Here is a 14446-nt window from a genome sequence, read left to right as displayed (position 1 = left end):
TCTGCGCTCGCGCGGTCTCCGTCCCGCCCTCTCAGCCTCTTGACCAATAAGCGCTCCGTCTCCCGCCTCGCCCACCGCCCCTCGCGGCCAATCAGCGCCGTCCTGGCGTCATGGGGCGGAGCTTGTTCCGCCGGAGCTCCAGCGGGGGGCGCTCGACCCCGGCCTCCTCCGCGCGGGGCGGGCGGGGGTCCCCGTGTGGGGCGGGGGCCTGCGTGGGGCCCCCCCGTGGGGCGGGGACGGCCGTGGGGCTGCTCTGCCCGTGAGGGGACCCCTCCGTGGCGTGGCCCCATGCGTGGGACCCCCGCCGTGGGTTGGGGCCGCCTCCTCTGCGCGGCTGCCCTCTCCCCCGTGGGGTGGGGCCCACCGACGAGATGTGGGTGCACCCCCCGAGAGTTTGGGACCCCTCTGTGGGGTGAGGACCCCCCCATAGGGCCAGCTCCCCCCACGGCTGGGGCAGGGGTGCCTGAGCCCCCCCCCGCCGCCCCACGGGTGCCCCCAGGCCATGGGCAGGGTGGGGAGGAGGCGCTGTGGGGTGACCCTGGCCCCCCCTGGCCCCACCATGACACCCCAAACCCTGCCCCCAGCCCCCTCGCTCCCCCGCGGGGCTGCCGGACCCCCCAGGGCCTGCCCAGGCTCCCGGGGGGACCCTTCCTTCCTCCTCCCCAGCTCCGTGAGCGAGGGGACGCCGCCGCGGGCCGGCACCGGGAGGTTTTGGGGTCCCCCCGTGGCTGGGAGTGTCCTCTTGCCTGTTGCGACCCCCGTAAGTCTGTGTTTCCCCAGGTGCCCCCCAACGCTTGGCTGACGGCACCGATCCGGGGGCGAGGGGGGAACGCCGTGTCCCCGTCCCCCAAAACCAGTGGCTGTCCGCGGCCCACCGCGATGCCCGGGATCACCGGAGCTTTTCCCATCCCAGGGGCACGGAGCACTTCCCAGTCACCCTCGTCCCTCGCCGTGCGGCCGTAACCTTTGTCATCGAGCGACCGGCTCCTCCGGCCCGGCGCGGTCTCCATGGGAGCGTGCCGGGTTGCTAAGCCGTCCGGTGGAGTGCTTGCCACCGCCGCCAGGACATCGAGCCGTTGATATGACAACTGGAGCGGGGACACGGGTGGCCCGGGCGGTGCTTCGCATGACGGGGCCAGCGGCCCCCGGCGGGGAGGGGTCCTGGCCAAGCCTCGCCACCGCACCAGGACTTCCCCGCTGGCTGTAGAAACCCACCGGGGTGGGCTCGCGACCCCTCGCCGCGCTGAAAACCATCCGGTAAAATAAATTTACTGGTGAAAGGAAGCGAGTGCGGAGAGCGTGACCAGCGTCCCCGCCGGCACAGAGGGCCGCGGCCCCGAGATGTGGGGCGAGAGGGCTGAGCGCGCCGGGGCGCCGGGCCCCTCTCCCTGCCCCTCCGCTTGAGGGTCCGGAGGCCGGGGGGGGAGAGCGGGACCCCCCCTCAGCGGGTGCCAGAGAGGAGGCGGCCGCCGCCGGGCGTCGGATGAGATAAAGGGGTGAAAGTGGAGCATCCCCCGGCGGAGCGAGGGACGGAGCAGCCCAGCGCCGGCCGGACGACTGCCGGGACGGGGAAGGGGGCTCGCTCCCCGGGCCAGGTGCGGCGGCGGGGTGCCCGGGGCTTGGCGGGGGGACGGCTCGGCCCGCAGCCCACCCTGCCCCGACGGCTGCCCCCATGCTGGATCACCGAGCCAGGATGGAGAGCGGCAGGAAGGAGAAGGTGAGGCCGCCGCCGGGGCGATCCCAGGGGCAACTGGTGGGGAGATGGGGCGGGGGGCACCCGGCGGGTGCGGGCAGCGGTGCGGATCCTCCCCGGGCTGCCAGCCCTCCCTGCGGCGAGCGGCCAGGCGCTGATGGCGTCTGCTGCCGGGCAAGGTCCCCCTTGGGGACGGAGGTAGCCGGGAGGGGAGGACGGCTGGCGGGTTGGACGTCGGCTCCAGGGGCAAAGCCGTGCAGCCCGGGGTCAGCCCCGACGTGCCCAGGGGGGTCCCCGTCCCCGAGGTCACCCCCCGGCACGCTCCGAGGAGGGGACCCAGCGCCATGAGCCAGGGCTCTGCGTTTTGGTGCACCGGATCTCGGCACGGCACGGGCCGTGCCCCATCCCCGTGCCACCAAGGACTCAGGACGGAGCCGGGAATGCCTGTGGGACTGCACCGCCTGGCTGGGATGCTCCTGCCGTCCAGGCGTTGCCGTTGGCATCTTTCTGCCAGCCAAGCAGCTGCCATCCCCGGGACAAGATGGGGCCTGTCACCTCCTTCGGCTGGTCGTCACATTGTCCCCGAGGCACCCAGAAGGACGGCACCCGGCTCATCCCCGGCCAAATGTCAGTCGGGGGCAGCTGCTCCCAACTCCTCTCCTGGATGGATTGAGCTGACGGGGCTGCGCCATGGGTGAGGACAGCAAGATGCCTCCCCGCTGCGGACTGGGATGTCCAAGGGGACACCGAGGGGACACGGCACGTGCTGGGGGCAGGAGTGCGTGGCTGGCAGAGTCGGGCATCGCCGGCCACTGCAACCTTCGGCCGCGTGGTTTCCAGCTTTGTCCCCTTTGCGGGATGCGTGAGAGCAAACAATTTCCTTGGGAAGCCAGGAGCTGGTTTTGGTGGCATGGGAAGAGCCAAATCCCACTGAGGAAGAGTGAAACCCCTTGTTTCGGGGGCAAGAGAAGGGATGAGTCGGGACATGCGGCACCTGAGATGGAAAAAACGTTGGAGAAATAAAACTCAGACCCTTGGGTGCCACTCGCGGGTGCCGGCCCTGGGGACGGGGACCCTCTGGCCACGGCAAATTTGGTGTTCATGTGCCGAACAGTGCCACAGGATGGCTTCATGCTGAATACCTTCAGCCGACAGCTCAGGCGAGATGGTCTAATCCGGCTCCACACTTTTCCTGGCAGGATTTTTCCAGCCATCCCGGGCTGAACACCCTCCGGGTCGTGGCGAACCTCACCACGGTGCTGCCTTGGGCTGCCCCGGTCCCTTTTTGGGGTGGCCGGTGGCATCCCCCAGCATGGCGGCATCCTCCGTGGCGCAGCCACGTCTCTTGGCATCTTGTCTCGCGGCACCTCAGGGGTTCAGGGCTAATGGAGCCCCCAGGCTTCGGCACCGAGACAGGGCGGGGAGGACGGCTGGAGAGGTGCCGGGATCCCGCCCGGCTGAGGGTGGTGGCTGAGGCCCGCCCAGGCGCGAGGGCTCTGCGGGGCAGGAACTTTCAAGGGCGAGGAGATATTTGGGATCAGCCCCCCCTCGGGGAGCTGGAGGCTGAGGGACGGCGTTCGGGGCCGGGTGAGGTATCAGGGTGCGCTGGGGGGATCGGGGCGAGCAGCCGCAGGTTTGGCTGAGCCGAGGCGGTGGGTGCTCTTCCCATACCGGGATGCTCCAAACCACGTCCCAAAGCCTTCTACGATGCCCCCCCGCCCCGAAACACATCGGGAAACAGCAGCAGCCTCGAGGAAAACATCCGTCTGCCGGCAAAAGTGCAAGCGGGAGCGTTTGAAGCTTGCCCGGATCCCAGTGACTAATGAGCCCTCTAATGCCGCCGGCTGCATCTGGCCGAGCCGCGAGCGCGCTCTCTCCCCCCGCCAGCTCCATCTGACAGCCCGGGGCTGCCTGCCCCCGATTACGTGCCGTGGCTAATGGAGGCTGCGCCGGCAGCGGAGCCTGGGGTTGCTGCGTAAAGGGTAAATACAGGTCCTGCCTGCCAGGCGCTTCCCTTGAGTGGGCCCTGCGATTCTCCCTGGTAGCGAGGCAAGGGAGCATTTCCTGATAATACTTTTTATATCCCGCCCGCGCTCCGGGCTGCCTGCTCTCGGCCCCCCTTTCGCGCCAAGTCCAATGGGCAGAAAATGGTACCCGCAGTTCCCGGCGAGATACAGGGAGAGGGATGGATGCTCCTGGCTCCCAGGGGACCAAGGAGAACGCAGCATCCTCGTTGCAGACACGGAGAGGTCCCGCATCCTTGGCGGGAGCTGCTGAGCTCCTAAATGGGATTGCTGGAAGTGCTCCTTGCTGGGAAAGACTGGGATTCGGCAGGATGGGACATCCCAGGTCACTGGTCCAAGGCCTGCTGGAATGGCGCCGGCTTCAATGTGGTGTCAACCATCTGAGCTCGTGGAAAATCAATGGGCTGAAAGCGACAGCACGGGGACCATGACAGGCAGCGCCGGGAGAGGATCTGGGGCCAGCAGCGGCTCGTGCTGGTCATGCGGATTCACCAGCCTGTCCGTTAGGTTGGAGGCAGGATAGCGGAGAGATGGGATAAGGTGTTTCGGGGTGTCTGTGTGCTGATGGGGAAAAGCAGGGCCAGGGGAAGGAAAATTTGGATTATTTATTGCGGTTCAGGCCACCCGGGTCCCATATCCCCCGTCCCCAGCTGATGCCATCCGTCCTGCCGCAGGTGGAGCAGATCCTGTCGGAGTTTCGGCTGAAGGAGGAGGACCTGAAGAAGGTGATGTACCGGATGCAAAAAGAGATGGACCGAGGGCTAAAGCTGGAGACGCACGAGGAAGCCTCCGTCAAAATGCTGCCCACCTACGTCCGCTCCACACCCGAGGGCTCAGGTACGGCGCTGCCGGGCTGCTTGGGCATCGCTCCCGGTCCTTTGCCGCGTCACCTCTTCCTCAGACCTCGCTGAGCTCGGTGCGGGAGGCCGAGCTGCCCCCGAGCCGGTCACCTCCTGGCTTTGCAGAGGTCGGAGATTTCCTGTCGCTGGACCTCGGCGGCACCAATTTCCGCGTGATGCTGGTGAAAGTGGGCGAGGGGGAGGAAGGGCAGTGGAAGGTGAAGACGAAGCACCAGATGTACTCCATCCCGGAGGACGCCATGACGGGGACGGCCGAGATGGTGAGCTGGGCACGCGGGGCGTCCCGTCCCCTCCTGCACGGTCCCCGTCACCGGGCAGGGGCGCACCCTGCCGCGTTTCGGTGGGGACGCCGGTGGGGGCATCCCTCATCCCTCCGGGGGGTGGCAGGGAGGTGGCCACGCGCCGGGGACCCGTGGTGGGGATGGTGGCCGGCTGCGGGCGGTGGGAGGATGGGGGACAGCCCCCGGCGAAGGCTGGACCTCCTCTCTTCCAGCTCTTCGACTACATCTCCGAGTGCATCTCCGATTTCCTGGACAAGCACCAGATGAAGCACAAAAAGCTGCCCCTGGGCTTCACCTTCTCCTTCCCCGTGCGGCACGAGGACATCGACAAGGTGAGGGGGTGGCTGGGCAGCACGAGGACTCGGGGGGCCCCAGGACCCAGCTACACCCACAGCCCCATTTTGGTCTTACCCTCGCTCCAGGGCATCCTCCTGAATTGGACCAAGGGCTTCAAAGCCTCCGGCGCGGAAGGGAACAATGTGGTCGGGCTCCTGAGAGATGCCATCAAACGGCGAGGGGTGAGATGATCGTACGGTTTGTGCCAGTACCGCAGCGGTGGGGAGACCCCAGCACCCCCGGCTGTCCCCGAAACGGGGCCGCCGGAGCCTGGCGCGTCCCTGGGAAGGGTCGTTCCACGCGTGCGCACACGCAAGCACGTGACACGTGTGCATCCTCGCCCTTGGGGACCCCCCAACCCCGACCCGCCTGCTGCGGCACAGCCCGGACCCCCGGCGAGACCCCGATGGTCCCTCTCCCCTCCCCAGGACTTCGAGATGGACGTGGTGGCGATGGTGAACGACACGGTGGCCACGATGATCTCCTGCTACTACGAAGATCACCGGTGCGAGGTTGGGATGATTGTGGGTAAGACGGCCCCTTCCCGCAGGGACACGCAGCAGGCCGGGGGGGACCGTTCCCACGGCCCCGCTCACGCTTCCCTGCTGCGAGCAGGGGCTTGTCCCTTTTGGGGACACCCACCAGGGACAGGGGGGTGGCAGCGGCGCCCTGCCGAGGTCTCCTGAGGTTGGGACGCCAGATGGCATCGCCTGGCCCCGGCACGGTGGTGGGGGCACCTTTGCGGTGAAGAGGGGGTCTGGTCACCCAGGGCGCGGGTCTGTCCCCGAGGGCCATTCTTTCTCCAGGCTGCCGGTGGCTCCGGCATCTCACCGTACGGCTGGGGACCCACTGAAGGTGGCCAGCGCTGGCCGTGCTGGGGAGCCCGGGAGGTGGGGATGGGTTTGAACCCCGCAGGCTCCTTTGTCGCCTGCAGGGGAGCAGCCCCCCGCCATCCCCCAGACCCACGCTGGCTTTAGTGCCATCAACCATGCAGCCATCTGGGCTTTCCGCACCGGCTCACGCCGTCCCCTCGGCCTGGGTAAACACCGCGCCACTGGCACCGGGCTGTTTATCAGCTCCTCCGGAGGCCAGGCTGCCCTTGCTGCGCAGCAGCCAGAGCCCCTGGGACCCCGCGGTGGCCGTTCCTGACACCCAGCAGGGACATGCAGCCGGCTGGGGCCGTGGGGAAGGATCGGGGGGAGCAGGAGGGCTGAGCTTCCCAATCCGCATCAGGATGGGGACGGACAGCTCCGAGCGCAGCCCCCCAGCTGTGGCGCTGGCTGCCCCACGGAGCCGGCAGGACGGGCAGGACGCGGGTGCTGGGGCTCAGCGCTGTCCCCCGCCACCACCACCCACTCCCATCCCCGGTTCCCGCTGGCAGGGACGGGCTGCAACGCCTGCTACATGGAGGAGATGCAGAACGTGGAGCTGGTGGAGGGCGACGAGGGGCGGATGTGCGTCAACACGGAGTGGGGGGCCTTCGGCGCCTCGGGGGAGCTGGACGAGTTCCTCCTGGAGTACGACCGCGTGGTGGACGAGACCTCACTTAACCCCGGTCAGCAACTGTAAGGAATAGGACAGATCCAGTTCCTCTGGGCGTCCCCCCGCCATCCCCGGCTGCGTCCCCTCCGCCCACCCTTCTCCTTCCCCCTGCCCGCCCGTGCCACGCTGGGCTCAGCTGAGGCCGGAGCAGCTCAGCACAGGTACCCCCAAAACGGGGGTCCTTCGCCCCGGCTGCTGTGCCCATGCACGGGGATGCATCCGGCAAGGGGGGCGGAAGGAAAGAGGGGGTGCCGCGGGACGTGGCCCCCCCAGTCCCGGCCCTGACGGCCGCCCCCTCGCCTGTGTCCCCCCCCCAGCTACGAGAAGATCATCGGGGGGAAGTACATGGGGGAGATCGTCCGGCTGGTGCTGCTGAAGCTGGTGGACGAGAACCTGCTCTTCAACGGGGAGGCCTCCGAGAAGCTCAAGACCCGCGGGACCTTCGAGACCCGCTTTGTGTCGCAGATCGAGAGGTACGGGGCTGGCGGAGCCGCGGCGGGGGGCCGGCACCCGCAAACCAGCCTGCTGTGCTGCCCCGCACCGGGGTCTTCCGTCCCGTCACCACACAGGCGCATTGGGGTCCCCTGTCCCATCACCCCACACCAGGCTGTCCCACGCTGGGGTCCCCTGTCCCGTCACCCCACACCAGCCCTCTATAACCGCCCCGCACGGGGTCCCCGTGTCCCCCCGTCCCCTGACCGACGCACCCCTCTCTCCCTGTCCCAGCGACTCCGGCGACCGCAAGCAGATCTACAACATCCTGACGGCCTTCGAGCTGCTGCCCTCGGGGATGGACTGTGACATCGTGCGGATGGTCTGCGAGAGCGTCTCCACCCGCGCCGCCCAGATGTGCTCGGCCGGGCTGGCCGGCGTCATCAACCGCATGCGGGAAAGCCGGAGCCAGGAGACCCTCAAAATCACCGTGGGGGTCGACGGCTCCGTCTACAAGCTCCATCCCAGGTGAGGATCCCCGAGAGCCTTCCTCCCACCGTGGTCCCCTTCCTCCTCCTCCTGCATCCCCCAAGCCTTGACCCCGTTTTTTTCACCTCTGGCAGCTTCAAGGACCGCTTCCACGCCACGGTTCGGCAGCTGACGCCCGGCTGCGACATCACCTTCATCCAGTCGGAGGAAGGCAGCGGCCGCGGGGCCGCGCTCATCTCGGCCGTCGCCTGCAAAATGGCCTGCATGATGGGGCAGTGAGAGAGGACTCGGGTGGAGGATGAGGATGATGATGGCCTGGGGGGGTGGGAGGACGGCGGTCCCGCTCGGAGCTCTGCGAGGAGCAGAGACGGACGTGGGAAGGGATTTGCCGCTGGTGAAGGCGGCTCCCGGCTCCCCAATAAACGGGGTTTGCGTGGACTTCTCCTCTGGGGCCGCTTGAGCGAGAGCTCCTCGTCTTCCTCGTGCCGGCAGGGAGACCCCCCCGTGGGGCTGCCCCACGTCTGAGGGGTCATCCTGCACCTCCCTGGCCCCACTGGGGACCCCGCCGCGGGGAGCGGGACCCCCGTGCGCCCCCCCAGCCCCTGTGCTGGGACTGAGACCCCCGGGGGGCTGGCCAAGGGGTGAGGGGCTGGTTGGGGAGGACCTGGGGATGGAGGGGGCCGGGGTGGCCCCCACCAGTGAGCCCCGGAGGTGCAGAGACCGACTGGGGTGTGCCGGAGCTGTGCCGGCCGTGCCGCAGCACCGATTTTTGGGGATCCCCTCCAGCCTTATCCCCGCAACGGACACAGGGTGGGGGGCAGAGCCTGGGGGCACCCCAGCCTCCCCCTCCCAGCACTGACCCCCCCAAAAGGGGGCACAGACCCCCACCAGGGGCTAAATCCCGCTCCTGCCAGCGGCAGGACCCCAAAACCCAGCGGGTCCCAGCCCACCCCAAAAATGTGCCGTGGCTCAGCCCCCTTCCCAAGCAGCCAAAAATAGTGTCCCCTGCCCCGGTGACAGCCGGGGGGGCCCGGCCTGGCTTGCGTCCGGCACAGCCCCGCGGTGTCAGCACCCGGCGCCAGCACCAAGTTTGGCTCGGCCGCCCGCCCGCGTCCGCCGCCCGATTTAGCTTGGGGCGATAAGGGGGGGGATAAAAGCCGGGGCGCCCCGGGGAGCCCCAGCCCAGGGCTGCGGCGAGGATGGTGAGTGCGGCCGGGGACCCCCCAGGCACGAGGGATGGGGCGCCCCAGGGTGTGCGGATGCTGCGGGGGGGACTGGGGGCACCCCAGGGTGTCGGGGTCCCTCTGGGGGTCTGGGGCACCCCAGGGATTTGATCGCCCTGAAGGTTTGGGGCGCCCCAGGGCGTCGGGGTCCCTCTGGGGATGGTGGGCACCCCGGGGTGTTGGGTTCCCCAGAGGGTCCAGGGCAGGGTTTCGGGGTCCCCCTGGGGGTCTGGTGGCACCCCTGGATGTTGGGGGTCCCCCTGGGAGTCTGGGGTGTTCCACAGCATTGAGGTCCTCCTGGGGCACCCCAGGGTGTTGGGGTCCCTCTGGGGGTTGGGAGCACCCCAAGGTTTTGGGGTCCTCCTGGGGCACCCCCAGGTGTTGGGGTCCCTCTGAGGGTCTGGGGCACCCCAGGGTGTTGGGGTCCCCCTGGGAGTCGGGAGCACCCCAGGGTGTTGTGTCCCTCTGAGAGTCTGGTGGTACCCCAGGGTGTTGGGGTCCATCCGAGGGTCTCGAGCACCCCAGGGTGTTGGGGGGGGTCTGGGGGCACTCCAGGGTGTTGGGGTCCCTGTGGGTGTGTGCGAGCACCCCAGGGATTGAGGTCCTCCTGGGGCACCCCGGGGTGCTGAGGTCCTCCCGGGGCACCCAGGGTGCTGGGTTCCCTCTGGGGGTCGGGGGCACCCCAGTCTGGGACCCCCTCGGGCTGTTGGGAGTCAGCCCATGGTAGGGGCCATCGTGGGGGGCCGGGGACACCCTGGGACGCCTGGGGCCACCCCATGGGGCTGGGCCACCCCATGGGGTCCGGGGCCACCCTGGGACCTGGGGGCACCCCAGGATCTGGGATCGTCTCAGGGTGTCGGGGTCATCCTTGGGCGTCGGGGGGCACCCTGGGCATCAGCCAGCGGATTCCCTGGGCTCTGATTGGCTGCGGCCAGCAGCCAGCAGGATTCCCTGGGCTCTGATTGGCTGTGGCCAGCAGCAGTAGGGTTCCCTGTGCTTATGGCCGTGGCCAAAAGTGGATTCCCTGTGCTCTGATTGGCGGCAGCCCTCAGCCAGCAGGATTCTCTCTGTTCCGATTGGCCAAGGCCGAACAAAAGGGATTCCCTGTGCTCTGATTGGTTGGAGGACCAAAAAGGGATTCCCTGTGCTCCAATTGGCTGGGGCCAAACAAAAGGGATTCCCTGTGCTCTGATTGGCTGTGGGACCAAAAAGGGATTCCCTACGCTCCGATTGGCTGGGGCCAAACAAAAAGGATTCCCTGCGCTCTGATTGGCTGGGGCCAAACAAAAAGGATTCCCTGCGCTCTGATTGGCCGGGGCCGGACCAAGGCTTCCCCGCGCCCCGGTTGGCTCCCGCAGGCCAGCAGGAGGGCGGGCACGCGCGGCAGGGCGGCGGCCAGGCGGGCGCAGCGCCGCTCCTCCAACGTCTTCTCCATGTTCGAGCAGTCGCAGATCCAGGAGTTCAAGGAGGTAACGGGGCGGGGGGTCCCGGGCGGGGGGTCCCGGGGTGGGGGGATCCCGGGGCAGGGGTTCCCGGAGCAGGGGGTCCCAGGGCCGGGGGTCCCGGGGCGGGGGGTCCCAAGGTGGGGGGGTCCCGGGTGGGGGGGTCCCAGGGTGGGGGGATCCTGAGGCAGGGGGTCCCAGGGCGGGGGGTCCTGGGGCGGGGGGTCCCAAGGTGGGGGGGTCCCCGGGCTCGTCCCCCCCCGACCCCCTCGCCCGTTCTGCTCCAGGCCTTCAGCTGCATCGACCAGAACCGGGACGGGATCATCACCAAGGCGGACCTGAAGGAGACCTACACGCAGCTGGGTCAGTGGCGCCGCGCGGGGACGCGACGGGGACGGGGACGGGGACGGCTGCGGCGCCGAGTCGGGGTGGTAACAGTGGCAGGGGACAGTGACAGTGCCAAGCTGGGGACAGCAGTGATGCCAATCGCAGGGATGGTGGCAGTGCCAAGGGTGGGGACGGTGCCGGTGCCAAGCCCATGACAGTGATGGTGCCAGCGATGGCGCCAAGTGGGTGACGGTGCCAGCGCCCAGTGTGGGGACAGATGTGGTGCCAGGCACGGGGAAGTGACCGTGCCAAGTGCGGGGCCAGTGACGGTGCGAAGCCCGGGGCAGTGACAGCCGGGGCCGCCCGGGCGCGCGGAGGGAACCACTGGCTTTATCTCCCGAGGGACGCGTCCCCGCGCTCCAGCTGGCATCTCCAGTGCCGCCTCTCCCCTCCCGGGGCCAGGCTGTCCCCGGTGCCCAGTGTCCTTGTCACCGTGTCCCCCCCAGGGAAGGCGAACGTGAGCGACAAGGAGCTGGAGGAGATGCTGAAGGAGGGGAAGGGGCCCATTAACTTCACCGTCTTCCTGACGCTCTTCGGGGAGAAGCTGAACGGTGAGCGGCCCCGGGTGTCCCCTGACACCCCCCAACACCCCTGTCACCCCCCGACACCCCCCAACACCCCTGTCACCCCCCGACACCCCCAGGGGTCAGCCCCAAGCCCCACCTAACACCTCCCCGCCAGGCACCGACCCCGAGGAGTCCATCCTCAATGCCTTCAAGCTCTTCGACCCCGCCGGCACCGGCACCGTGAACAAGGACGAGTGAGCGGGGGACAGCAGGGACCCCTCGGGGCACCCGGCCAGATCCTGCCTCCCCCGGGCAGGGGATGGGAGCCGACCCCGGGCTCAGCCGTTCCCTCTTCCCGCAGGTTTAAGCAGCTCCTCCTGACCCAGGCGGATAAGTTCTCCCCAGAGGAGGTGAGGCGGCTCCCCTGGCCGTCACCGTCCCCGTCCCCGTCCCCTGCGCTGGCCCCTGCCCACCCCGTCCCCTCACAGTGTCCCTGCACGAGGGGGGACAACAGGACCCTCGGGGGGAGCAGGTGCCCAGGACGCCCGGCTCTGCCTGCCCACGGGGAGATGTGGGGAGGGGGACACAGCCCCCAGCCCCAGCTCCCCATGTGTCCCCCATAGTCCCTGTCCCCAGGGTCCCCATGTGTCCCCCATAGTCCCTGTCCCCAGGGTCCCCGTCCTCCACAGGTGGAGCAGATGTTCGCGGTGACGCCCATCGACGTCTCGGGGAACATCGACTACAAGTCCCTGTGCTACATCATCACCCACGGGGACGAGAAGGAGGACTGAGGGGACAGGGGGTCCCCCGCCCTCCGCCGCTCGCTCTGGCCAAATAAACCACCAAACGAGGGGATCTTGTCCGTCCGTCCGTCTGCAGTGGCCCCAGGGAGGGAGGTGGCTCTGTTCAGCCTGGGCTCTGCACCCTCGCATGGCTCCCGGTGTCCCCATGGAGCTGGCGTGTCCCCAACACAAGGGACAGCCCCCCGCCAAAGGATGGGCTCCCAGGGGACCCCGGCACGGGGGACAGCAGGGCCACTGTCCCCAAGAGACGCGGTGGCCTGGGGTGAGATGCTTTATTGCACGGGGAGGAGGATGCGGGGGCCAGGGTGGCAGGTGGGGCTGGGAGGGGGTTTCAGGGTTCCGGGGGTGGCACTCGGGGCCGGTCGCGGTCTGAGCCCTGCGGAGACAAGGAAGGAGCGGTGAGCTGGGGGCCACCGTCGCCCGTCACCCCCAACGCATGTGCCAGCGAAAGTGGCTCCTCCAAACTTCCCCCCGCCTCCAGGAGGCATTTTGGGGTCCCCTGCCTCACCCCCACCCTCCGGGGGCACAGGCAGGTTCCCTCCTGGAGGCACAGGACCCCCAAGGGCTCTCCCGCGCTGGGGCAGGCACGGGGTGCAGGACACGGGGTGCGGGATACGGGCTGGGGGAACGCGGGGTGTGGGATGGAGGATGCGGGGTGGAGGACACGGGATCAGGACGCGGGATGCAGGATCGGGGCGCGGGACGCGGGGCGGGTGCTGACCAGGCTCAGGCCTTGCAGAAGCCGATGGCGACGCAGGTGTCCTGGGCCTCGTCGCCGTTCTGCAGCGCCTCGCTGATCTGGTCCCGGTACTTCTTCACCAGCCGCTTGCAGACACGGCCCAGGCGCTTGCCCAGGGCCCGGCAGGCTTTGCCCAGCGCCGCCTCCACCGCTGCCTGCCACGACCAGCCCCGGCGGCGTCAGCGGGGCCGCCTGCGGGGCCCCGCTCCCCCGAGCCCCCCGGCCGCCCGCTCACCTCGTCGGGGTTGTCGCCCACCATCGCCTTCATCTGCTCCAGGATTTTGGTGCACAGGGTGCACTTCTTCCCCTTGCCCAGCGCCATCACGTCCCCTTCGTCCACGTCCCCTTCGGTCATGTCCCACTGTGGGAGGACAAGGCGGACCCTCAGGGCTGTGCCGGGCCCCCCGACGCAGGCAGGGGGCTGCCCCACAGCCGTGGGGCGGCGGCAGGGCCGGTGCTCACCAGGGCCAGGCTGTCCCAGAGGTCGCGGCAGTACTGCTCCCTGCCGCAGCGGCTGGCGGTGGCCACGTCCTGGCACCAGGCCGCGGGGCCGCCCTGGCAGGGCTCGGGGACCGCAGCCTGCGCCGCTGAGCGGGGATGGGGACGGTGAGCGCGGGCGCGGGCGCGGGACCTCGTCCCTGCCACCCCCAGGTGCCTGTCCCCACGTGGCCGCCATCCCCGCCATCCCCGGCTCCCCATGTGGAACCCATCCCCACCATCCCCATGTCCCCACCTAAGACCTCGTCCCCACCGTCCCCACTGCCCCCACAAGGACCCCGTCCCACCATGCCAAGGTCCCCACGCAGACCCCGTCCCCAGGCCGCCTTCCCCGCTGTCCCCCGTGCCCGTCCCCACGTGTCCCTCTCCCCTGCGCCCCGGGGTGCCTGTCCCCCCGCCACCCCGTCCCTCCTCGGGGGCACGGGGCAGGGGGGGCCCCCGTTACCTCCCACCGCCACCAGCACCAAGAGGAAGGCGGCAGCCATGGCGAGCCCACTCGAGAGGGTGACAGCGGGTGACAACCGGCCGGCCCGCCCCGACGGCTTTTATAGCCCGGCGAGCGGGCTGTGGGGACGGCCGCGCCACTCAGCGCCGCCGAAACCCAAAAAACCCTTAAAATGGAGCGGCGCCGGCTCGCAAACCCCTTCCTCCCTCGCACCTCCGCCCCCCGCCCCCGCGGCAGGAAGGCAGCCGGGGGGGCCCAGCCCCGCGCCCCACCGAGCCCCCGCGCCCCGCAGCCGGCTGCCGCCGGCGGCCCCCAGCCCTGGGCCCGGCGGGGGCCCCACGGGGGCGGCCCAGCAGCCCCCCAAGCGGGGGGGGAGGGCGTGGGGCCGGGGGCTCGGCGGGGGTCCCCTCTGCCCCCGCCCGGGCTCGGGGGGGGCCTGGGGCTCCGTCCCGCTGTTCCCGGTCCCCCCGTGAGCAGTGGGGGGGCCCGGGGGCCGGTCCCGGTGCCCCCCCGGGGGTCGGTCCCGGTGTCCCCTGTCCCCTCCCGGACCCCCCGAGGCCTCAGGGGTCGGCCTCGTGCCCCCTGTCCCCCATGGCCTCCGCGGGGCCTGTCCCGGTGTCCCCGTCCCCTCCCGGCCTCCGTGACGCCCCGGGGCTCGGTCCCGGTGTCCCCCTCCCCTCCGGGGCTCCCTGGGGTCCCGGTGCCCCCCTCCCCCCGCCCCCGCCGGTTTCCACGGTAACGGCCTC

At 69.8% G+C, this 14446-nt stretch overlaps 3 protein-coding genes across 4 annotated transcripts; 2 read left to right on the top strand and 1 right to left on the bottom strand.

The window, feature by feature from the left end:
- Nucleotides 1-157: 157 nt before the first annotated feature.
- GCK (glucokinase) lies at nt 158-7953 on the top strand. Of its 2 annotated transcripts, XM_087762783.1 has the most exons (11): nt 158-412; nt 781-1717; nt 4392-4554; nt 4683-4837; nt 5071-5190; nt 5281-5376; nt 5623-5722; nt 6576-6759; nt 7054-7209; nt 7463-7696; nt 7792-7953. In XM_087762783.1, exons 2-11 carry the CDS (start codon nt 1673-1675, stop codon nt 7934-7936), a joined length of 1398 nt encoding a protein of 465 aa, XP_087618909.1. In that variant the 5' UTR covers nt 158-412; nt 781-1672; the 3' UTR covers nt 7937-7953. The 2 variants fall into 2 exon arrangements, with proteins under 2 accessions (XP_087618909.1, XP_009474617.1); XM_009476342.2 differs by having other exon boundaries at nt 158-1717.
- An 861-nt stretch (nt 7954-8814) lies between these two features.
- Nucleotides 8815-12068, top strand: MYL7 (myosin light chain 7). The gene is made up of 7 exons (XM_087762884.1): nt 8815-8859; nt 10239-10349; nt 10610-10685; nt 11156-11260; nt 11391-11469; nt 11577-11625; nt 11905-12068. Exons 1-7 carry the CDS (start codon nt 8857-8859, stop codon nt 12004-12006), a joined length of 525 nt encoding a protein of 174 aa, XP_087619010.1. The 5' UTR covers nt 8815-8856; the 3' UTR covers nt 12007-12068.
- Nucleotides 12069-12275: 207 nt separating this feature from the next.
- On the bottom strand, nt 12276-13859 carry GNLY (granulysin). The gene is made up of 5 exons (XM_087762885.1): nt 13701-13859; nt 13220-13344; nt 12993-13118; nt 12740-12912; nt 12276-12394 (listed from the first exon to the last, which is right to left on the bottom strand). Exons 1-4 carry the CDS (start codon nt 13738-13740, stop codon nt 12745-12747), a joined length of 459 nt encoding a protein of 152 aa, XP_087619011.1. The 5' UTR covers nt 13741-13859; the 3' UTR covers nt 12276-12394; nt 12740-12744.
- Between the last annotated feature and the right edge of the window lie 587 nt (nt 13860-14446).

Source organism: Nipponia nippon, unplaced genomic scaffold, assembly GCF_047370975.1.
Source record: "Nipponia nippon isolate SJK-2023a ecotype South Korea unplaced genomic scaffold, ASM4737097v1 scaffold_27, whole genome shotgun sequence".
Taxonomy (NCBI): Eukaryota; Metazoa; Chordata; class Aves; order Pelecaniformes; family Threskiornithidae; genus Nipponia; species Nipponia nippon.
Note: the sequence above shows the minus strand (reverse complement) of the source record. Positions and strands in the feature narration are given on the sequence as shown.